General features: G+C 36.4%; 1 protein-coding gene across 4 annotated transcripts in view; it reads right to left on the minus strand.

Annotated features, from left to right (window-relative positions):
- Window positions 1-24,336, minus strand: part of LOC143672582 (protein WWC3-like) — a 221,219-nt gene that overhangs the window by 152,277 nt on the left and 44,606 nt on the right. Inside the window, exons 4-5 of one of the 4 annotated variants that reach the window (XR_013169905.1) lie at window positions 11,114-11,239; window positions 608-10,030 (exon numbers count right to left, since the gene is read on the minus strand). The exons of 2 other annotated variants lie outside the window; for them this stretch is intronic. Coding sequence is in view for 1 of the 2 variants with exons in the window: in XM_077147178.1 (XP_077003293.1) it covers window positions 11,225-11,239 (15 nt within the window). In the remaining variant the exon portion in view is untranslated. Of the gene's footprint in view, window positions 1-607; window positions 11,240-24,336 lie in introns of those variants that run through there. One more of the 4 variants, XM_077147178.1, reaches the window with a different exon arrangement.

Below are 24,336 nucleotides of genomic sequence, written 5' to 3' on the forward strand. Positions count from 1 at the left end.
CTAAACCTGTACTGCAGTGCATCACTGCACTATTGTGCACAATAGGGATCCTGTACCCTGCATCCTGCTACACATCCAACCCACAAACACAAAGCTTCAGAGCACTGAAGGAAATCAACTCCCAAAGAAAATCAATCAGGACATTTACATGCAATGAAAACAACAGAAGATCACTAAGCATATTACATTGCAGACAGATATAGCCCTGTCTAATGATCAAATTAAAACACTGGAGAAGACACAGACTTTGGAACAACTAATCAAAGATGTTCATATAACTCTTCTTAATAAAATAAATGGGATAACTAATGACATAAAGGAGGTCAAGAAGAAGGGAGAAGAGCATAAAGAGGATTTGAAATAATAGGTAAATGTTGAATTTTTTTGATTAAAGACTGTTTGGCCAAATAAAAAACATACTAGAGACACACAACACCAGATTTGAAAAGATAGAAGAAAGAATAAGCGATAGATAGGACAAGGTAACTGATTTGAAACACTCAAAACAGCAAATGGCAAAAAAGATGGAATCATTAGAATTGGATCTCGGGGACATGGTAGACAAAAAAAAAAAAAAAAAACACAAATATAAGAATCTTTGGTGTGCCAGAAGGAGAAGAGAGGAGTAAAGGGCTAGGAAGAGTAGTTGAGGATATAATGGGGGAAAACTTCCCAACCCTCATAAAGGACATAAATATGCAGTCAAGGAAGCCCCATGAAAGCCAAAGAGAACAAATCCAAATAGACCTTCCCCAAGACACATACTAATTAGACTGCCAAATGTTGAAAAGAAGCAGAAAATTCTGAAAATGGCAACAAAAAAAATCTGCTAGATACAAGGGAAACCACATATGACTGAGTTCAGATTACTCAGATGGCACCATGGAGGCAAGAAGGCCTTTAAGATCCTAAAAGTCAAAGATTTCCAGTCAAGAATTCTGTACTCAGGCCAGTTGTCCTTCAGAACTGAGAGACAAATTAAAATTTTCACAGACAAACAAATCCGGAAAGAATTTGTCAACCAGAGACCTGCCCTATAAGAAATACTACAGAGAGTTCAGCTTGCTGAAAAACAGAAAGAAAAGACAGAAGAGGGAGGTTTGGAGGAGGGCACAAAATTGAAGAGTACCAGTAAGGGTAACTTAAAAGATAAAAAGGGAAAAGGGGGACAGAATATATAGATCTGAAAAATAAAATTCAAAAGATAAGATTCAAGAAACATCTTTTCAGCAATAACTTTGAATGTTAACAGACTACATTTACCATTTAAAAGATACAGATTCGCAGATTGGGTAAGAAATATAATTTAGCCATATGCTGTTTACAAGAGACTCATCTTAGACGTAAGATACAAATAGACTGGAAGTGAAACAATGGAAAAAGATTTTCCATGAAAGTTGCAACCAAAAGAAAGCAGAAGTAACTATACTAATATTGGACAAAATAGACTTTAAACGTAAAGACATTATAAGAGACAAAGGACACTATATATTAATTAAGGGGTAATTCACCTAAGAAGATATAACAATCATAAATATTTTTGCTCCCAATCAAAAAGCTCCAAAGTACATGAAACAGAAACTGGCAAAACTGAAGGGAGCAATATATGTTTCAACAATTATCAAAGGAGAGTTCAATACAACATTCTCCTCTATAGATAGGACAAGCAAGGAAACAGAGAACTTAAACAACTTGATAAATGAATTAGACCCAATAGACATATATGTCATTACATTCCAGAACACCAGGATACACATTTTTCTCTAGTGCTCATGGAACATTCTCCAGAATAGATCATATGCTGGGGCACAAAACAGGTCTTTATATATTTAAAAATACTGAAATTATTCAAAGCACTTTCTCTGATCACAATGGAATGAAGCTGGGTCTCAATAATTAACAAAGGATGAGAACATTCACAAATAAATGGAGAGTAAATAACACACTCTTAAACAAACACTGGGGCAAAGAAGAAATTGCTAGAGAAATCAGTAGCTATCTGGAGATGAATGAGAATGAGAATACAACATATCAGAACTTATGGGATGTGGCAAAGGCTGTGCTGAGAGGGAGATTTATTGCCCTAAATGCCTATATTAAAAAACACAAAAAAGTAAAAATCAAGGACATAACTGCTCACCTGCAGGAGCATCGAGAACAAACAGCAAACTGACCTGAAAGTAAACAGAAGATGAGAAATAACAGTGAACAAAAAGAGTAAAATTAAAGGGAGAACAAAAGAACAACAGAATCAATAAAACCAAAAGTGGATTCTTTGAAAAAAATCGATACAATTTATGGGCCACTAGAGAGACTGAAAAGAAAAGAGAGGATGAAGACAAACAAAATCAGAAATGTGAAGGGTTATATTACCACAGACCCTGAAGAAACAGAAGATCCCAACAAGCAAAAGGAAGGCAACTCAATCAGTCATCAAAAATATTCCTACAAAGAAAATCCCAGGGCCAGATGTCTTCACAAGGGAATTTTATCAAACATTGCAAAAAGAACTAACACCGATTCTGCTCAAACTTTTTCAAAAAATTGAGGAAAAAGGAACTCTACCTAACCCATATTATGAAGTTAATATCATGTTAACACCCAAACCAGGTTATATATACCATAAGACAGAAAAACTATAGGCCGATCTCCCTAATGAACATAAATGCAAAACTCTCCATGAATTATTAGGAAATCGAATCCAACAACACATTAAAAAAATTATATACCATGACCAAGTGGGCTTTATACCAGGAAGTCAAGAATGGTTAAACACAGGAAAATTAATGTAATAAAGCACGTTAACAAATCAAAAGGGAAAAATCACATGATCAACCGGATTGATGTTGAAAAAAGCATTCAATAAAATTCAACATCCTTTTCTGATAAAAGCACCTCAAGAGATAAGAATCAAAGGTAACTACCTCAATATGATAAAGGGAATATATGAAAAACTGATAGCCAGCATCATATTCAATGGAGAGAGACTGAAAACTTTCCTAAGATCAGGAATGAGACAAGGATGCCCACTGTTAACACTATTATTCAACATTATGCTAGACGTTAGAAGTTCTTGCTTGAGCAATCAAGCAGGACAAAGAAAAAAAAAAGCATCCAAATTAGAAAGAAAGAAGTAAAACTTTCATTTTTGCAGACGACATGAGAAATCTACAGCAGAGTTACTTGAGCTAATAAACAAATTCAGCAAGTTGTCAGAATATAAAATTAATGTGCAAAAGTCAGTACCATTTTCATCCACAAGCAATGACCTAACTGAGGAGTCAGTTAAGAAAAAAATTCCATTCAAAATAACAACTAAAAGAGTCAGGTACTTAGAAATGAACTTAAGTAAGGACGTAAAGGACTGTACACCTAAAACTAGATAATACTGCTAAGAGAAATCAAAGAAGATTTCAACAGGTGAAATGATAGTCCCTGCTCATGGAAAGGGAGCCTAGATATATTTAAGATGTCAATTCTACACAAATTGATCTACAGATTCAGTAGAGTACCAATCAAAATTCCAATAACCTACTTTGAAGACTTGGAAAAGCTAGTTACCAAACTCATCTGGGAGGGAAAGAGAACTTGAATAGCTGAAAGCATCTAAAAAAAAAAAGAGGAACAAAGTGAGAGGATTAACACTTCCTGACTTAAACCTATCATAAAGCCACAGTGGCCAAAACAGCAGGGTTCTGGCACAGAGACAGACGTGTTGACCAATGGAATCAAATCAACAGTGCAGGGATAGAACCAAATCTATGTCAGCTGATTTTTGACAAGGCCCCCAAATCCTCTGAACTAGGACAAAATAGTCTTTTCAATAAACGGGCATGGAAGAACTGGATGTCAATAGCCAAAAGAATGTAAGACGACCCCTATCTTACACCCTATCCAAAAATTAACTCAAAGTGTATCAAACTGCTACATACGAGAACCAGCACCATAAAGCTTCTAGAAGAAAAGGTAGGAAAATATCTGCAAGACTTAGTAAGAGGTGGTAGCTTACTGAATTTTACACCAAAAGCACAAGCAACAAAAGGAAAAATACATAAATAGGAACTCCTCAAAATCAATGCATCTGCATCTCAAAAGAGTTTCTGAAAAAGTTGAAGAGGCAGCCAACTCAATGGGAGAAATATTTGGAAATCACACATTAGACAAAGGTTTGATATCCTGATACACAAAGAAATCATACAGTTCAACAACAAAAGAACAAGCACCCCAATTGTAAAATGTGTTAAAGATATGAATAGGTGTTTTTCTGAAGAGCAAATGCAGATAGTTCAAAAGAACATGAAGAGATGTTCATTTTCACTGACCATAAGGGAAATGCAGATCAAGACTATAATAAGATATCACCTCACACCTATAAGAATAGCTGCTATTAAACAAACAGGAACTTATAAATATTGGAGAGGATGTGGAGAAACTGGACACTTATGCACTGCTGGTGAGTATGTATAATGGTGCAACCACTATGGAAAGAAGACTGTTTGGTGGATCCTTAGGAAACTAAGTATCAAGTTGCTTTATGACTCAGCAATAGCACTGCTTGGTATATACTGAGAAGAGCTGAAAGCAATGACACAGACGTTTGCACACCAATGTTCACATCCGCATTATTCATAATTGCCAAAAGATAGAAACAAACCAAATGCCCACCAAGAGATGAGCATTAACAAAATGTGGTGCATACATATGATAGAATATTATGCATCAGTAAGACAAAATGATGTCCTGAAGCACATGACAAGACAGATGAGCCCTGAGGTCATAATATTGAGTGAAATAAGCCAGACGCAAAAGGATACTGTATGACTCCATTTTTATGACCAGCATAAATGTATAATCAGAGGCTTCTAATATAGAATATAGGGTACTTAAAGTTTCACAGAAGCTAGAGAAGGATGAGCAGTTAGTTGACAAGGTTGAACTCCAAAGTAAGAAAATAGAAGTGAAGGTGGTTCTTTAAGTAATATTATCATACTGAAGATGAACAAGATTGAAAGGGGTTATAGATCTATGCTTCCCACAGAATAACACTAGTAATATAAACTAGTTATTTCAAGAACTACTTCAAAGGTATGATTCATTCTGATATTTAGAAATAAGAATGAAGCTGAACAGTTTGGGGTTAAAGTAATTGAGAACAGCAAGGCAAGAAAGACAATGTCTACAGTTCAGAACCACACATACTCTTTGAGACCGAAGGAAGAAAGGTTTATTTGGTGTAGGACTGAAATTTTCTATAGCACATAATCTAACTCAATTTATCTATATGGTTCATTTGAACAATTGAAGCACAGGGATCCCAGAGTCAGAAAGAGGCCCCTAATCCTGCATAGATTATTGTAATACCTGAATACATCCTAGAGTATATTAAGCAGATGAATAAAAAACTATTGGCAAAGGCCCTTGATGGATAGGGGAAAGAATATGGGGCTATTAACTTTTACCATCAGGAAATCCCCTAATACTGTGTCAAACTTTAGGGACCCCAAAATCAATGGTCCAGGCCCTTGATTTTGAGGCTTACTCTTGTGAAGCTTACGTAGGGTAGCACCGAAGCCTAGCTTACCTATAGGTATGCCTAAGAGTTACTTCTGGAGAACCAGATGTGGCCTTGGTCTCTCTAAGCCCAACTCAAAGTGAAATCATTGCCCTCCCCCTATGTGGGACACGACATCCTGGGGTGAAAATCTCCCTGGAGGCATGGGAGATGACTCCTAGGGATGAATCTGGCCCTAGCTCTGTGTCATCAACAATGCCATTCTGACCAAAAGAGGGGAAAGAAGAATAACTAATAAAAGTGTCAGTGGCAGAGAGGGTTTAAATAGAGTCAAGAGGCTACTCTGGAGGTTGTTTTTATGCAGGCTTCATTTAGATTTTGCTACCTATCTTAACCTGCCAAACCCAACCAGAACCGTTCAGGCCAATCTGAAAGAACACCTAGGGCAATATATATAAGTTTCTACAAGGGTCCCATTCATAGGGTAACTTTCCAGGAATCTACAACCTTCAGATGGGTCCCTGGATCAGATAAGTCCTGAAACCTAGAAGGTCCAGCCTCTCCAGAACATCAGCTAGTTTCATCTCACTACCCCCATACTAGTGACAGACCCTTTCAACACGAAAAATTGAGAACTGCCATACCCCAAACATCCCTAAAGAGAGGGATAGAAAGGTCAAAGGTGATGGTGGAGTTTTACAGAGAAAGTAGGGTTTAATAAATGAATATGATTGCTGAATCATTAGATTGGTATTTCTTTTGGTCTTCAGTATCTTAGAGCAGCTACAAGTAAAAACCTAAAATTATGGAATTGTAACCTGTGTCAAACTCTGAAATATGTTCTACAACTAGTTATGGTTCTGTGCTTTGAAATTTGTTGCTTTTTTTGTATTTATGTTATTTTTCACAAAAAGAAGGAAAAAAAAGTCGATTGTGGTGATTAAAAAAATATCTAAACCTTCTAGCCTCCTCTATTCTGGATCAGCTAGAGGGGCATATCTGAGAGGATTGTATAGTTGCTCATGACAAACTCTGGGATGTCCTGAAACTGCTTGCTGAAAAATGCTTTGAAAACCATTGCTTTTTTATTTCTTCATAAAAGTATTCATGTTATACTATACAATAAAAAAAGTTAAAAAAAAAAAAAAAAGTGGATGGAAGTGTGGCCAAAAACAGAGCAGCCATTATTGATCCATTTTGAAGCTGGATTCATTAAAGGACTATAGGGCTTCAATGCACCAATCCAGCTTTATACATTTAAAATTCCCCATCACTTAATTAAAAAAATAAAAAGAAAACTACCATGCTTTCACTTTTGTTCTTAAGTCAGGTTAGTTTAAATTTACAGATAAAGGACTTTCAAGCAAAAAAAAGGATAAAATCAGAGAAGGGTTACAAAAACCAAGAAACAAACTGATTTTAATTTTAGAATTTATTTCAGAGGTTATCGACCAAAGCTTGACAATTCATGATTATAGGAAATGAAAACCAAATCTCTTCCATTTGTAATAATGTTTTTAAAGAAGCTTGGTGGCAGATTTCTGATGATTCCTTGATCCACACTAGCAATCTCAATTTTGACCCCCTTGATTAGAACTGCTGATGGATAGAAGTTTCTTTCCTCAGAAAGCACAGTATATGAAAAATAACTCAAATATATCGTGCACCAATTAGGTTAAAGATTTATTTTATCAATAATGATGATAATAAAATAAACACTAACTAAATACTTATTTTATTAGGAAATGAATGAATAAATGAAAAATACATAAATGACTGGATTCCAAATTCTAATTGAAGGATGGTAAAGTATCCAATGTTATTTTTTCCTGGTGACTTAAAAATTAAGTATACCAAAGAGTAAACATAAATGTACAACTGGGAATCAGGTCAAGTGATGGATTGAACACATCATGTTTTCATTTCAGATGTCAGAAACACCAGCCTCACAATTATTTTCTATTGCATGACTAATCTGGAAAACATTTCACTCTTAAAATACATATTATAGACTGAACTACACCTATCTGGCCATGATGGATATTCTCTGGAAACTGGCAGTCTTATCTAGCAGAAACTGCAAAACAAAGTCAAGAAGGAGAAGTAAGTCATTGTACCATCCACCTGATCTGCCCCAATTTTAAAACTGCCCATCTGTCCTTTTCAGCATACAGCAAAGCAGTGAGGATGGGCTCTCCGTGGGCATCCAAAAACATATCACCTCTCTCTCATTTATTTGTCTTAATTTGATTTTGTAACTTGTCTTAAAATAATTGTATTCACTGCAAAATCAAACTAGCAGAGTAGGAGAAATAAAACAGAAAGGTGACAAACACATCACATAGCATACACACAGAAGTAGGTACTGCATTTGTTTTTTATAAGAACAAGGTAGGATGCTAAAAACAATCAAAATAAATCCTGGGTGTGGAGGAAGAGTCCACATAGAAATCTGTATAACTAGAGCAATGAAATTTATTTAAAAACACTTCTTTAGGGTTTTTAGTATTGGCATAGTTGGTTCTCTACCATTCTACTTAATACGGGGTGAAAGAAAAATTGCCTCAACCCATGCTGAGATAACAGCTGCAAAGGAGCACACTGGCATTGCATCCAAGGAACTGTCCATTCATCAGCAAGCCATGTGCCTGAGACATATAAGTCCTTTAATTATACCCTAGAATCCTATTCTATACCCTAGAATCCAGAGATATATATTTCTTTGTTGATATTTGATGTTTCAGTGGCTTGGTTTAGAGAGAGCATCTGCTATTGCCTTTACTTGCCCAGCAATGCTGTCAACTGACTAGCAGTTTCGGTGATGACAGAAACTTGATGAGTTTGTCTCTACCTCAGTTGTGGATATGCAAACAAAGAAATCTGCCAAGAAATAAACCCAAAAAGAGTAAAACTAGCACCAAAAACAAATGGAAAAGATGAACTAGTTTGAGAAACATAAAATTTTCAGTTTTACTACTACAGACAAATTCTAATGTCTTTGATAGGTCATGTGTCAATGAAATGTTCTTCCAAGATTTACGAGACTTAGAAAAGTAAAAAGAAGGCTGAAAACACGGAGTGGGGGAGGGGGTGTTGTTGAGCTGATGAAAATAAGGATTTTTCTGTTTTAATGGGACATTTCCAAGGAAGGGAAGAAAGGTACATGAAGAGGAATTTATGTTCTTACATTCCTTATGATTCATCTTGATTTCTCATCATAGAGCTCATGAAGAAGAATGCCTTTTACATGTAATAAATACAAATTAGGCAAAAATACATTATTAGGTATCGAAAAGAATAATGTTTTATTTTTATCACATAAGAAATGTCTTCCTTATGAACTAATTTTAAGATTTCTTGAGATATATTGGGTAAATTCCCGTATGGGGGAGGGGGGCCATTCTGATTTAAATCAAAATATTCTCCTATAGATTACGAATAGGGCAATTCTATTTATCCACATATTCTTTCCCCCCATGCACACAAAAGCATTTTTCAAAGGTTTTCATGTCAATGTTTTAACTACTATTTCATCAGAGATGTGCATCCCTGTTCCTTTACATTTTCCTTCATGAAAAAATAATATAGAAGGAATTCCACCATAATCTTCCATTACGAGATGGGACAGACTCACAAGTCAGGGCTTGGGTGTTCATAGTCTGATGAAGATGTACAATGTGGACAGCAGACATGGACAATGAATGCTAAGTACCAGGATACTTAAGGATCTACGGCTTGCTTCAGACTCATACCAAGCCTGGGAAAGATGTGTTCTAACACAACAGAGAAATGAAACGTCCTTATTTCACATACAAATACAAGACTGAGCTCTAAAATATATACATGGTATACGAATTGTGACTATAACACTGCAGCTAATATTTTTAATAACCCAAAAGGCATGAAGATGTACAATATATATATGATAAATACACAATCTAGGAAACAGATCAAGTGATGGATTAAGTACATTATCTTTTCATTTCAGATGTCAGAAACACCAGAGTCAAAACTATTTTCTATCGCATGACATATACCGAAGAACATTTCAATCTTAAAATACATATTACAGGCACTATTTTAAAAAAAAGACAGTAAGTAAATGATAATATAGTGAATTTGCCTGAATTCACTGTTCTTGACTTCCAGATTTTAGTTACAATAACAAAAAAGAACATAAAAACTCTATACTTGTAACATGATAGGTGATCTTCTGTAATATAATTTGTCTTCAAACACATCAGTTTCACAAGGGAAAAACCACATCCCTTGGCTTGGTCTTTATTACTGCTAAATTATTATAAAAATATATGCATAGACATGCTTTTATAAAATATATCTATTAATATGTTTGCACAAACATTTTAAGGATAAATTTATCTACTCTAAGAAATTCATGAGAGTAAAACAGGCAGATAAAAACTTCATTTGTACAATTCATTGCATCAAACATTGTCAGCCAACACTGGAGGTAAATTAATCCTTGGTCTTGTGAAAAAGGCCATCTTTGTCCTGCGACTGGGAAGACAATTAAAGCTGGCATGAGCACCTCTTAGCTGTGGTAGCTTTTCTTTTCCAGAAAACAAATTGAATTTACAGTGGCATAATATATTCTTTGTATGTGGATCCTCAAAATTTTAATATAAGTTTAAAGCCCAAAAATGCAGGGATTTGTTTATCTCTAGTATCTAGAACAGGATTCAGTTAATAGACACGTGTAGTATTTGATATATAATAAGGGCTCAATAAATATTTGTTTGATTAGCAAGGGAATGAATGAATGAAAAAGTATATAAATGAATGGGTTGTAAACCAAAGCAAAGTGAGAACAATTATCGCATTTTATGATAGAGACACAAAAATTAAGGGTATACAAAAAATAAAGCTACAAATGTCAGGCACAACAGAAAATAGGTATGATTATGCAATTCCCTTATATTAAAAAAACAAAAACAGGCAAAAGTGATATATGCTGTTAGGATTCAACACAGTGGTTAATATCTGATAAGGAATATCAGGTGCTGATAATGTTCTATTCTTGTGATAATTCACCAAATTATATGCATAAGACATGCACTTTTCTGTATGTAAATTTGTTTCCATCTAAAGTTAAACAAATAGGATGCACTTGTTTTACATATATTTATATATGTAAATCATTGTTATTTACAATGCAAATATCTGGAAAGGTGTCACATTTGCTCACATTTATTTATATATGTAAATCATTGTGATATTCATAATACCAAACATCTGGAAAGAAGTGACATGTTATAAAATAGGGTAGAGTTAAGTAAACTGTATCAATCATATGAAATACTATAGACATAAAAACGTTATGTACCAACACAATGTATTTTAATTTAAAAAAGCTAAATGCAAAATTAAGCATGTAATTATAAGTAGCAGAAAGCAATAGCACATAGCAAAAAGACCAGAATATAAAAATGCTTTGCTGTTGTGTGGTTCATAGGTTATAGTTTTTTTCTCGACTTAGCATTTAAAAAAAAAGTCTTACTTGATGATTCATAATAATAAAGATATAAAAGTAAAATAAAATAAATAAGTAAGGCCAAGCACAGGCCTCTGCTTTTTCCCTACCTTAAGGTCTGCATTTCAATGGGCTCCTAGATATGACTTTGCCCATGTAGCTGGTAGCTGTCTTCAGAGGCATTCTTCAGCATCTTCTCAGCTGCCTGTTCTTGATGATGTTCAAGTTTGGTCTGTCTTGTGTGGAATGGCAACATGTGATTAAGAAAATTTTTAATTTTTTTTTTTAAGGAAAAATTATTCTTCTCTCATCTTTGGAGACCAGGAAGGAATGACAGAGTTAGTGGAGACACAGAAGAGAGAAAGGCCAGAACTCCCTCAGGGTATTTCAAAGGAGGCTTAGTGGTTACTTGAGTCATGCCTAAACTACAGGGGCCCAAAATATTCCTGTGATGAGAAATGGATGTGGGACTTTTAAAAGAGGGTCCAAAGTTGGGTTGTGCTGGCTTTTGTTGGCTCTGGTTCCCTTGCCCTTTGGATCTTTCCCCCTTCAGCTGCCACCACAGTAACTTTAAAGGCTTGGGTTATGTTGTGCCATCACATAGCACCTTCCCCAGGCCTCTTGGGCCACAGAGGGAGAGAACCAAGCTTCTCGAGATCAACTCAAATGGAGTAAAAAACAAAGTTATCTGAGATGCTCACTTCAGAATCTGAATACACCTGGAGAAGGGGGTTTTGACCCTTCTCAGGCCAGGACGGCACTGGAAACCTGGGGCAGCCAACCCCCTCTCGCTTGCCTCTCTGCTTCCTTTAGCAGATTTTGGCATCGCCTGTCCCAAAGCACCCAGTGCAGGAGGTCGGTCTGGTCTTGGAGCTGGGTGGGTGTCTTCTAACCACTGCCTGCGTTCTTGGAGGGTGCACATCTCCTCGTTTACCTTCCTCTGCCGTGTCCTAGATGCCTCGGGATCCAACTCCAGAATGAAGGACGTGCGGGCCATGAGCTTGGCCAGAGAAGACCTACCAGACTGCAGGAGACGCAGCTGTGAGCACACATGCCTGCCTTAGCCAAGCTCATGGGTGTGACTGCCTGTAGTTGGCACATCTATCTGTGGTTGTGTCTTTCTGATGCAATTCAATACTGAGATTCCAGAGCCAAGAAAAAAAAGTGCATGTGTTTAGGTCTTTAATAGTATTGTCATATACCACCTAGGAAAGAATATATCTATTTTTGGTTCTGCCAGCCCTATACAGGAAGGCCTGTTTCTCCACACCTTTGCAAACATGTAGGTCTTTTCTTTTCCTTAAGAAAATAATTTGCTGTCACTCACCTTGATATTGAGGTAAGTATTTAAATTGTTCCTACCAAAATCTGTAATTTTTAATGCTGGAGCATTCTAAAGAGATACCACTGCAATAACTGTGTTTCTCTTGGCTCTGTCAATTGTGGAAGAACCTTCTAGAAAGTTATCCAGGAAGGAATTATGGAAATTCTGTCTGATGGGCATGATCTCAGGATACCGCAATCAAAATCAAGAGTGCTGAGTGTGGGATCTGTATAAATGGAACCACTACCAGTCTGAACTGAAATGGACAGAAAAAGGACAGGTTGAAGGAGAAATAACTTCAGAGGCAGAAACATGGGAGCTAAGATCTGGAGTCAGGAAACTTCAGACCAGGAGGAGAGAGTGTGTTTGCCCTGAAAGGAGAGGATGGGTCTTCTACCTCACTTTGCAGGAGTTGTGCCCCATGCCTTGGAGAGGGTGGAGCACACTCCTTGGGACTGGAGAGAGCCTGGCTGTCACCGCATGGAAGGGTTGAGTGTGTGTCCCAGAGATAGCAGAGTGCAGCCCTGATGCCTGGAGAGGGTGGAGCCCAGAAAAATTGATCTTGCCAGTCTCCTCCAAGGCTGTATTCAGAGAGAACCGTGCTGCTGCATTGGACTTTGGAAAGGGCAGGACTGCCATTTTCTAGAGCTCCAAAGATGAATGCCTTAGACTTTAAAATATAATGGAGTTTGCCCTGAAGGTTTTCAAAAGTGTTTGGGTTCAGTGAAATGGGAATATGTATCCTATGATTGTTTCTCCTTTGTATATTGGCAGGAAATAATTTGTTATGAGTTTTACAAGTCCAGAGCGAGAGCAGAATTTTTTGTTTTGCCCTGAATTACCATGCCTGTAAAAGACTTTAATGGGATTTTATACTGGTTTTTAACTTTGCATTTTATTTATATCATTATTGAAATGGCTTAAATTTTTTTGGGATATTGTATTAGAATGAACGTATTTTGTATATGGAGAAAAACATCTTTTGGGGGGGGGTCCAGAGGGTGGAATGTGCCTGTATGAAAGTACTATGTACCCTAGAAAAGCCATGTTTTAATCCTAATCCAATCTTGTGGGAGCAGTCATTTCTTTTAATGTGATTCAATTCTGTAGGTTGGAAACTTTTTATTAGATTATCTCCTAGGAGAAGTGACATACCAGAATTGTAAGGATGACTGTCTTATTAGATGGAGATGTGACTCCACCCATTCTAGGTGGATCTTAATTAGTTCACTGGAATCCTTTAAAAGAGGAAACATTTTGAAGAAATGATAGAAACAAAAAAGCCAAGAGAAACTTCACAGTTAAGTTGACACAGATGTTGATACTTGGAGAAGAGAGACACAGGTGTTTGGAGATGGTCGAAGCTGAGCAGCCAACATTATGAGATGTTAAGCAAGCCAGAACCTGGAGAGAGCTGAGGGAATCTAAGAAATGAAAGCCATCCCTGGAGAAGTAAAGTGAGGAACCCCCACAGGAACAGAGGCTGAAAGCAACAGAGCCTAGGAGCCAGGAGCCAGCAGATGTCGCCACGTGACTTCAGCTGACAGAGCTCTTCCTGAAACATCAGCCTTTCTTGAGGTATCTTTCCCTGGATGCCTTAGCCTGGATATCTTTTATAGCCTTAAAACTGTGAACTTGTACCTTATAAATTCTCTTTGTAAAAACCACCATTCCATTCTGATATACTGGATTCTAACAACATTTAAGAAATTAATACAACAGTTAAAGTTTTCTAATTAAGCTTTATGTCTTTTAAAAATTAAATACTCAGGTAAAGGAAGTTGATGAAATAAATTAAAAGAAGGCCACCATAAAACGTAGCCACAGGACTGGAGCAGGTGTAGACCCCTGCAAGGAAACCTGCCTCTGATTTGGGTGAGAAACACACAACCCAACTGTTCAAGCAGTGCCCTAAAGCAAACCCAGGTCTTGTAGGGCAGTGAAACACCACTGGAGGGCAGAAGACTTGTTTACCCACAAACAGGCCCTGCTCTGGTGTCCAGTGCCTACCTCCACCTTGAGACAGGGTGCTGTAAGTACTTGGTTTGGGGCAGAGAATAGAGGGACCTCTGTTCAGGACAAGAGGGGCACAAAGGAAAGTGGAGCAGATATAATGTTTAGAAGGAGAGAGAGACACTCTGTGGTCCACTGCCTGTATCCTTTCTCCACAGAATCCCACTGTGTTTAGAATATGTAGGGGCAGAGAGGCAAGGATAAAGAAGACAGGCACCTGGAAGCATCAAGAGCTCCTTCCCCACCCAGACTCCCATATACACAGCAGACAGGGATCTTTTAGGCTGATGAATACCTGGCTGAGACTTGGGGTAGATGAAACTCTCTGCCTCACAGCCCGAAGTTATTCTACATGGGAGCCTAGGAATTATCACCTATAGTGCCCTGAGGAGAATTCTCACTCATGTGCACAGTCCCCACCCTCTGCACCCAGGGCAGAGGTCCCCAGCACACACAGAAACCTGCTGCATTATTGGTCTTTCACCTGATTTGGATCCAGTCCAGTACCTGCTGCAGTCAAGGAAAAGCTAGCCCGAGGAGAAGAGATGGCCCAAGACCACTACCTGCTGGGAAGAAGGGCAAATGCACTCTAGCAAACAGCTGTTTGCCTACAGATCCCAAGCAGACTCCCACCTCCCACAAAATTCCTGGGCCCTGGTCTGACTGGGAATCGCTGTTAAACCAACTGCTTTAGGAGACCTTCAATGTAAACCTGTTATATAAAAGTCTTAGGTAAGTGAAGGAAGTTAACTTTCAAAATAAACTTTTCAAGATAACCAAGTGCCAAGAAATCAACAGGAAATCATAAAGCACATGAAGGTGCAAGAAGATATGGCCAAGCTAAATGACCAGATTGAAAAGCAAGAGGATAAATAAAATTTAAAGCAACTAATCCAAGAAAGAAGTACATACAAAGCTCTAAAACAAGTTCGATGGGTTGGTTAAAGACACAAAGGAGATCAAAAGACATAAAAGATCTTAAAGACCAAATAGATAACAACAGAAAAAGAGCAGATACTATAAAACAAAAAAGCACCATAGGTCAAATTAAAATATACTAGAGACACACAAAAGCATATTTGAAAGACAGGGGAAAGAAAAAGTGAACAAAATGACAGAGCAATTGAATGCAAATACACAAAAGAACAAATAGGGGGAAAAGATACAGAAATTTGAATTGGATCTCAGTGAAATGATGGACAATATGAAGCTCACAAGTATAAGGATCACTGGTGTCCCAGAAGGAAAAGAGAAAAGGGCTAGGAAGAGTATTTGTGGAGATAAATGTGGAAAACTTTCCAAATATATAAAAGACATACGTATGCAAATCGAAGCCAAATAAACTCCAAATAGAATAAATCCAAATAGACACACTTCAAGACACATATTAACCAGAGTGTCAAATGGTGAAGAGAAGGAGAAAATCCTGAAAGCAGCAAGAGAAGAGCAATCCACCTGGTTTGGATCCTGCCTAGTGGGAACATACAAGGGAAGCCATATAAGACTAAGCTCTGACTATTCAATGGGCACCATAGACACAATAAGGCAATGGCATGATATATTTAAGATTAGGAAAGAGAAAAACTGCCAGAAAAGAACTCTTTATCCAGCAAAGCTGTACTTCAAGACTCACGGAGTGTTTAAAATTTTCACAGATATATGCTGAGAGAATTTATTAACTAAAGGCCTACCCTGAAAAAAAAATACTAAAGGAACTTTTGTTGACTGAAAAATAAAAGTAAAGACAGGAGAGAGAGTTCTGAAGAAGGTAAGAGTTGTAAAGTATTTAGAAAGGAAACTTAAAGGATAAAAAGAGCGAGAAGGGAAAAAACAGATCTGAAAAATAAAATCCAGTTGGTGCATTCAAGAAATGCCTTTAGAGTACAAACTTTGAATGTTAACAGGCTAAATTTACCAATTGGAAGATACAAATTGGTAGAATGGATTAAGCAATATAGTCCAGCTATATGCTGCTTATAAGAGACTCACCTTAGATACGTGGATACAAATAGATTTAAAGTGAAAGGATGGAAAACAGATGTGTTATGTTATGCAAGCTATAACCAAAAGATAGCAGTGATAGCAATATTAATATCAGACAAAACTAGACTTTAAATGAAAAGATGTCATAAGTGACAAAGGACGTTACATATTAACAAAAGGGGCAATTCAAAAAGACATTATGTATAATAAAAGGGGAATGAAATACAATTATAAATGTTTATGTGCTTGATCAAGGAGCTCCAAAGAAGAAGAGGCAAACACTGGTGAAACTGAAGGGAGCAACAGACATTTCAACAATAATAGCAGAGACTTCAATACACCACTCTCCTCTATAGACAGAACCACCAGAGGATCAAAAAAGGAATAAAGAAACTAAACAATGTGAGAAATGAATGAGACCTAATGGACATATATAGATTGCTGCATCACCAAACACCAAGATATACCTTCTTCTCTAGTGCTTGTGGGATGTTCTCCAGGACAGATACATGCAGAAAACAGGACTCAATAAATTTGGAAAGATCGAAATTATTCATGCACTTTCTCTGGTCAAATGGAATGAAAATGGACAGATACATGCAGAAAACAGGACTCAATAAATTTGGAGAGATTGAAATTATTCATGCACTTTCTCTGGTCAAATGGAATGAAAATGGAAATCAATAACTATCAAAGAAACAAAACCTCCACAAATATATGGAGGTTAAACATATTTAAGTGGATCAAAGAGAAAAACTGCAAGAGAAATTGGTAAATATCAGGAGATGAATGGTATCAAGCACACAACATATCAAAACATAAAGGATGCAGCAAAAGCAGTTTGGAGAGGGAAAGTTGTAGCTCTAAATATATACATCAAAAAGGAACTAGGACCTAAAATCAAAGACTTAACTGAGTGACTGAAGAAGCTAGAGAAGGAACAGCAAACTAACCCTAAAGCAAATAGTAAAAAAAGAAATAACAAAGATTTAAGCAGAAATAAATGAACTGGAGAACAACAACAATGACAAAAAAAATACAGATCAATAAAACCAGAAGTTAGTTTCTTTAAGAAAAGTAACATAACTGAAAAACTCTTAGCTAGACTGATAAAGTTATCAGAAAAAGTAGATGCAAATAAACAAGATCAGAAATTAAAGAGGGACATTACCATGGATTGTGAAGAAATAAAAGCAATCATAAGAGGATACTATGTATGCCATCAATCTAGACAACCTACAGGAAATGGACACATTTCCTAATGTACAAACTACACTGGTTGAAAGAGATTCAACCAGTTATCAGAAATCTGACAAAGAAAAGTCCAGGGCCTGATGGCTCCATGTGAGAACTTCACCAAATATTCCAAAAAGTACTAATACCATGCCTGCTCAAACTCTTCCAAAACACTGAAAAAGAAAGGAACACTACCTAGCTCATTTTATGAAGCTAACAACACTCTAAGACCAAAACCAGAAAAGGATATAAGAAAGTAAAATTACAGGCTAATCTCCCTAGTGAACACAGATGCAAAAATTCTTTAAAAATACCAGCAAATTGAATACCACAACAAAGTGGGATTTATACCAGAAATGCAAGGATGGCTAAACATAAGAAAATCAATCATGGATTACATCACATTAACAAACTGAGAGGGAGGAATCACATGATCATCTAGATTGATGCTGAAAAGATATCTGATAAAATCCAGCATCCTTCCTTGCTAAAAATACTTCCAACGATAGAAAAAGAAGAAACTATGAAAACATGATAAAGTGCCTACAAGAAAACCCCACAACCAGCATCTTGTTCTACGTGACAGATTGAAAGTATTCTCCCTAAGATCAGGAATGAGACCAGGATATCCACTGTTACCACTACAACTCAACATTGTATTAAAAGTCCTAGCTGGAACAATCACAAAAGAAAAATAAATAAAAGGCATGCAAATTGGAAAGGAAGTAATAAAACTTTTATTATTTGCATAACATGATCCTATATTTGGAAAATCTTGAGAAATCTAGAACAAAGCTACTTAAGCTGATAATCAAATTCAGCAAACTTGTGGACTATGAGATTAATGCGTAAAAAGTCAGTAATGATTCTATGAGTAGTAATGACCTAACTGAGGAGGCAATGAAGAAAACAATGACATTTGTGACAGCAAAAAAGTATCAGACTTCTATGAGTAAAATTTAACCAAGGATGTAAAGGCACTCTATACAGAAAACTACAAAACTTCACTAAATGAAATCAAAGACCTAAGTAAAAGGAAAGACATTCCAAGTTCATGCACAGAAAGGCTAATTGTTGTTAAGGTGTCAACTCCACTGAAACTGATCCACATATTCAATTCAGTACCAATCAAAATTCCAACACTTTACATTGCAGACTTGGAAAATCTAATTATTAAATTTATTTGGAAGGGAAAGGGGACTTCAATTCCTAAAAACATATTTAAGGGGAAGAACACAGGGGAGAACTTATGCATCCTGACTTTAAAGCTTACTATAAAGCCAGACAGGTCAAAACAACATGGTTTTGGCACATAGATATACATATTGATGAATACGATCAAATTGAGAGTTCAGAAATTGATCCCCCAGATCTATGGTCATCTGATTTTCTTTAAGACCCCAAATCCACTGAACTGAGACAAGATGGTCTTTTCAATAAACGGACATGGGAGAACTGGGTACCATCTCCAGAAGAATGAAAGAAGACCCTACCTCACATCCCATATAAAAATTAACACAAAATGTATTAAAGACATAAATACAGGAGCCTTAGATATATAACTCCTAGAAGAAAAAATAGGGAAACACCTCTACGAACTTGTGATAGGAGGCAGTTTCTTAGACCTTATGGCCAAAGTACAAGCAGCAAAAGAAAAAATAGATAAATGGGAATTCATCAAAATTAAATGCTTTTGTGCCTCAAAGGACTTTGTCAAAAAGGTGAAGATGCAGCCAATTCAATAAGAGGAATTAGTTGGAAACCATTGGCATCCAATATATATAAAGAAATTGTACAATTCAACAACAAAAGAAAAAAGAACTCAATTTTAAAATAGGCAAAGGATATGAATAGACATCTTTTTCAAGGAGGAAATGCAGGTGACTCAAAAACATATGAAAAGAGACTCAACCTCACTGGCTATTAGGTAAATGCAAATCAAAAGCATACAAGATACCATTTTTTACCTAAGAATGGCTGCTACTAAACAAACAGGAAATTGCAAGTGTTGGAGAAGATGTACAGAAAGAGGCACACTTATCCACGGTTGGTGGAAAATGTAAAATGGTACAGTACTGTGGAAGACATTCTGGTGGTTCCCCTGAAAACTAAATATTGAGTTGCCCTGAAACTGATATTCAGCTATCAGTATATAGCCAGAAGAATTAAAAGTAGAATCATGAACAGACATTTGCCACACTGATGCTCATAGTGGCATTATTCACAGTTTCTAAAACACACAAGTAACCCAAGTGTCCATCAAAAGCAAATTAGATAAATAAAATGTGGGATGTACATACAATGAGTTATTACGCAGTACTAAGAAGGAATGGAGTCCTGAAGCAATGAGGAAAAGGAAGAACTTCGAAGACATAATGCTGAGTGAAATAAGCAAGACACAGTAGAATAGATTCTATTAATGATTTTACTAATATGAACCTCCAAGAAAATGTAAATTCAGAGTTTAGTATGTAGAATACAAGGGACATAGAGATAGATAGAAGCTAGAGAAGGTGGAGTGGTAGCTAATACGTACAGACTTGTTAACAAGGTTGAACTTAAATGTCTGGAAATGGATAGAGGAGATGGCAGTTTGTGGAACTGCTAGGAATAATGTCATACTGAAGGTGAACATGGTTGAAAGGGGTTGTTTAAAGTCATGTATCTCACCAATTAGCATGACAATATAAATTTTTTGCATGAAATACTTCAAAGGTATGACACACGTACAAAGAGTTAATAATTGAGTGGTATAACTGCATGCTATAGACTATATTTAATAGGTATAACCATTGGTACCACAAGTACACTAGGGGTAAACAACTGAGAGGAAGGATAAGAGTTATAGGGTATTTGGGATTTTCTCTTTGGTATACATGTGTCTGTTGAAAATTATAAAAATCTGAGAGTGATGGTGATTGTACAACTAAGTGGAGACACCATGAGATGTTTATTTTGGATAGAATATATGCTGTGTGAATAGATATCAGCAAAATCTGCAGACAAAATAAATAAATAAACAAACAAAGGGATAACTTAAAATATTTACAAAAAAACTGAGGCTGAATGAGTTTGTTAACCAGAGACCTTCCCTGCAAGAAATACTAAAAGGTAGTCTGCAGGCTACAGGCTAAAAAGAGAAGAAAGGAGAGAGAGAGGCATGAAGAGAGTGTAGAAATGAAGATTATCAATAAAGGTGGCTAAAAGGTAAAAGGAGAAACAAAAACAGTATAACACATAAAAGTCAAAGAATGGAATGAATGAAGTGGTGCCCTAAAATTAATAACAATGAATGTTAATGGAATAAATATTCCTATTAAGACTCAGAATGGTAGAATAGAATAAAAAAATATATGATACATCCATACGCTGACTACGAGACAGTCAGCTTAGATCAAAGGATACAAATAGTTTCAAAGTGAAAGGTTGGAAAAAATACCTTACACAAAACAGCACAGGGGCATTCTATATCAAATCAGACAAAATAGGCATTAAATTTGAAATGATTAGACTTCTATCCTTCCTTCCTTCTCTCTGTCTTTCCTTTAAAAAAAAAAAAAAAATTTGAAATGATTAGAAAAGACAAAGAGGGACACTATATATTAACAAAAGGGACACTCCACCAAGAAGTAACAATCATAAAAATTTATGCACATAGACAGTTGGCCCAAAATATGAGGCACATAAGGTTAAAACTAAAGAAAGAAATCAACATTTGAAAATAATAGTGGAAGACTTCAGTATACCACTTTACCAATGGATAGAACTTAGTGACAGAGGATCAATAAGGAAACAGAGACTTGAATAACATGATAAATTAACTAAACCTAAACGATACATATTAAACATTGCAATCCCAAACAGCTGGGTATGCATTATTCTCAAGTGCACATGGATTATTCTCCAAGACAGACTACATGATGGGTCACAAAACAAATCTCAATAAAATTTAAGAAGTTGAAATTACAAAGCACATTCTCTGATCATATTGGAATGAAACTGGAAATCAATAACAATAAGAGAACTGAAAAATTCACCAGAAAATATACGAGGCTTAAAACAACACACTTAAGCAAAGAGTGGGCCAAAGAAGAAATTATAAGAGAAATCAGCATTTCTTAAGATGAGTGTAAACAAAAATACATGTATGTAAATTAATGGGATGTAGTGAAAGCAGTTCTGAGAGGGAAATTTACAGCTCTGAACACTTTCAAAAAAAAAGAAAGAAAAAGCTAAAGTCAAAGACTAAGTGATACCTGAAAGAACAGAAATTTAATAGCAAACTAATACCAGAACAGGCAGAAGGAAAGAAATAATGAAAATGAGAGCAGAAATAAAGGAAATTGAGTATTAAAAAAAATAGAGAGAAAAAATCAACAAAGCCAAAAGTTAGTTCTCTGAGATCAATAAAATGAAAAACCCTGAGCTAGAATGACAAAGAAAAAGAAAAGGATGGAAATAAATAAAATCAGAAATGAGAGGGGACATTACTATTTATACCACAAAAATAAAACAGATTATAAGAGGGTACTATGAACAATTATATGCCAACAAACTGGTCACCTTATATGAAATGGAATTTTCCTAGAAACCCACAACCTCCTCTGTATCTACAAGAAACCGAAGATCTCAACAAACCAATCACATGTAAAGAGATTAAATCAGTCACCAAAATTTTCATAGAGCCAATCTATGAAAGTCAGCAGTACCCCATACAGGAAGTGTTTATAAAGTTGAAAAGTGATCAGACATCGAGTAGGGATATGAATGAAGCTGATCTGGATAGGCCTAAGGTATATCAGGTGACTGAGTAAAGGATGATATTGTTCATATTCTAAAATTTCAATTTCTATGTGAGACTAAAGGGAGAGGTGTTTATTTGGTGCAAAATTTATATTAAGGGTAGTGCATTTCCTAATTTCGCTTGTGTGGCCAGTTTAGTTGAAGACCATAAGTACAGGGAATCATGAATAGGGCATGTGATTTTTGGTTTGTCCAGATTTTGTTGGAGATGCCCCAATAAATCCCAGAGTGATTTTCAGGGAATAAGGAAGTATTTACAGTGTCCCTTTTGGGGGATACGGAGAACAAGGGAAAGACTCAACTTCCCCATTTGGAGAATTTCTGATATTCTCACAAGCAGCATGGACAACCAGATCAATAGGCTGAGCCCCCAATCTTGGGGTTTGTGCCTATAAAACTTATTCCTGCAAAGGATAGGCTAACCCTACTTTAAATTAGACCTAAGAGTCACCTCCAGATAACCTCTTTGGTTGCTCCAACGTGGTCTCTCTCTAAGCCAACATGGCAAGTGAGCTCACTGCCCTCCCTCACCGGCCCATGCAAAACATTACTCCCAGAGGTGTGAATCTCCCTGGCAATGTGAGGCAGAAATCCCATGTTGAGCTGGGACTCAGCATCAAGAGATTGAAAAACTTTCTTGACCAAAAAGAGAAAGAGAGAAATGAGAATAAATAAAGTTTCAGCAGCTGAGAGATTTCAAATAGGGTTGAGAGGCTCTCCTGGAGGTTATTCTTATGCATTATATAGCTATCCTTTTTTAGTTTATGGAATATAAGAGAGGAAATATGGAAGTGCCTGAAACTATAGAACTGTGCTCCAGTTGCTTCTTGGAGATGACTGTATAAAGATATACATTTTATAATGTGACTGTGTGATTGTGAAAACCTTGTGTCTGCTACTCCCTTGATCTCAGGTATGGACAAACAAATTAAAAAAATGGATAAAAAATAAATAATGGGGGAACAAAGGTTAAAATACATTGGGGAAGACAGAAATACTAGTTGCCAATGAGAGGGAGGGGCAAGGGATATAGTATGTATAAGTTTTTCTCATTCTTTCTTTTTCTGGAGTGATGCAAATGTTCTAAAAATGATCATGGTAATGAATATACAACTATGTGTTGAAACTGTGAATAATTGATTGTATACCATGTATGGAATGTTTGTATGTTAAGAATGTTTCTTTGAGTAAAAAAGTATTTGAAAAGTCCCCTTGGGGGAGTGGTGAGAAAGGGGAAATTCAACTTCCCCAAGTGGAGAATTCTTGATATTTTCACAAGCAGTGTGAAAACTAAAGCAATAGGCTGAGTGCCCAATCTTGGGGTTTGTTCATATGAAACTTAACCCCACAAAGGGTAGGTCAAGCCTACTTAAAATCAGACCTAAGCATCACCCCCGAAACAATCTCTTTTGTTGCTCAGAACAACAAGCAAACTCACTGACCTCCTCCTGGCTACCTGGGACATGACTCCCAGGGCTGTGGACCTTCCTGGCCACATGGGACAGAAGTCCTAGAATGAGTTGGGACTCAGAATCAAGGGATTGAGAAAACCTTATCGACCAAAAGGGGGAAGAGTGAAATGAGACAAAATAAAGTATCAATGCCTGAGATTCAAACAGAGTTGAGAGGTTATCCTATAGGTTATTCTTACACATTAAATGGGTTTCACCTTGTTAGTCAAGATCCAGTGGAGAGGATGGAGGAAACTGCCTGAAAATGTAGAACTAGTAGCCATGTTTCTTGAAGATTACTGAAGAATGATATAGCTTTCACAATGTGAGTATGTGATTGTGAAAACCTTGTGTCTGATGCTCCTTTTATCTACCTTATCAACAGATAAGTATAAACATATGGAATAAAAATAAATAATGAGGGGAACAAATGTCAAAATAAATAGAGTGAAATGCTAGTGAGGAATGAAAGCGGGGGTGAGGGGTATGGTATGTATGAATTTTTTTCTGTTGTCTTTTTATT

This window comes from Tamandua tetradactyla, chromosome Y (genome assembly GCF_023851605.1).
Source record: "Tamandua tetradactyla isolate mTamTet1 chromosome Y, mTamTet1.pri, whole genome shotgun sequence".
NCBI classification, from domain to species: Eukaryota; Metazoa; Chordata; class Mammalia; order Pilosa; family Myrmecophagidae; genus Tamandua; species Tamandua tetradactyla.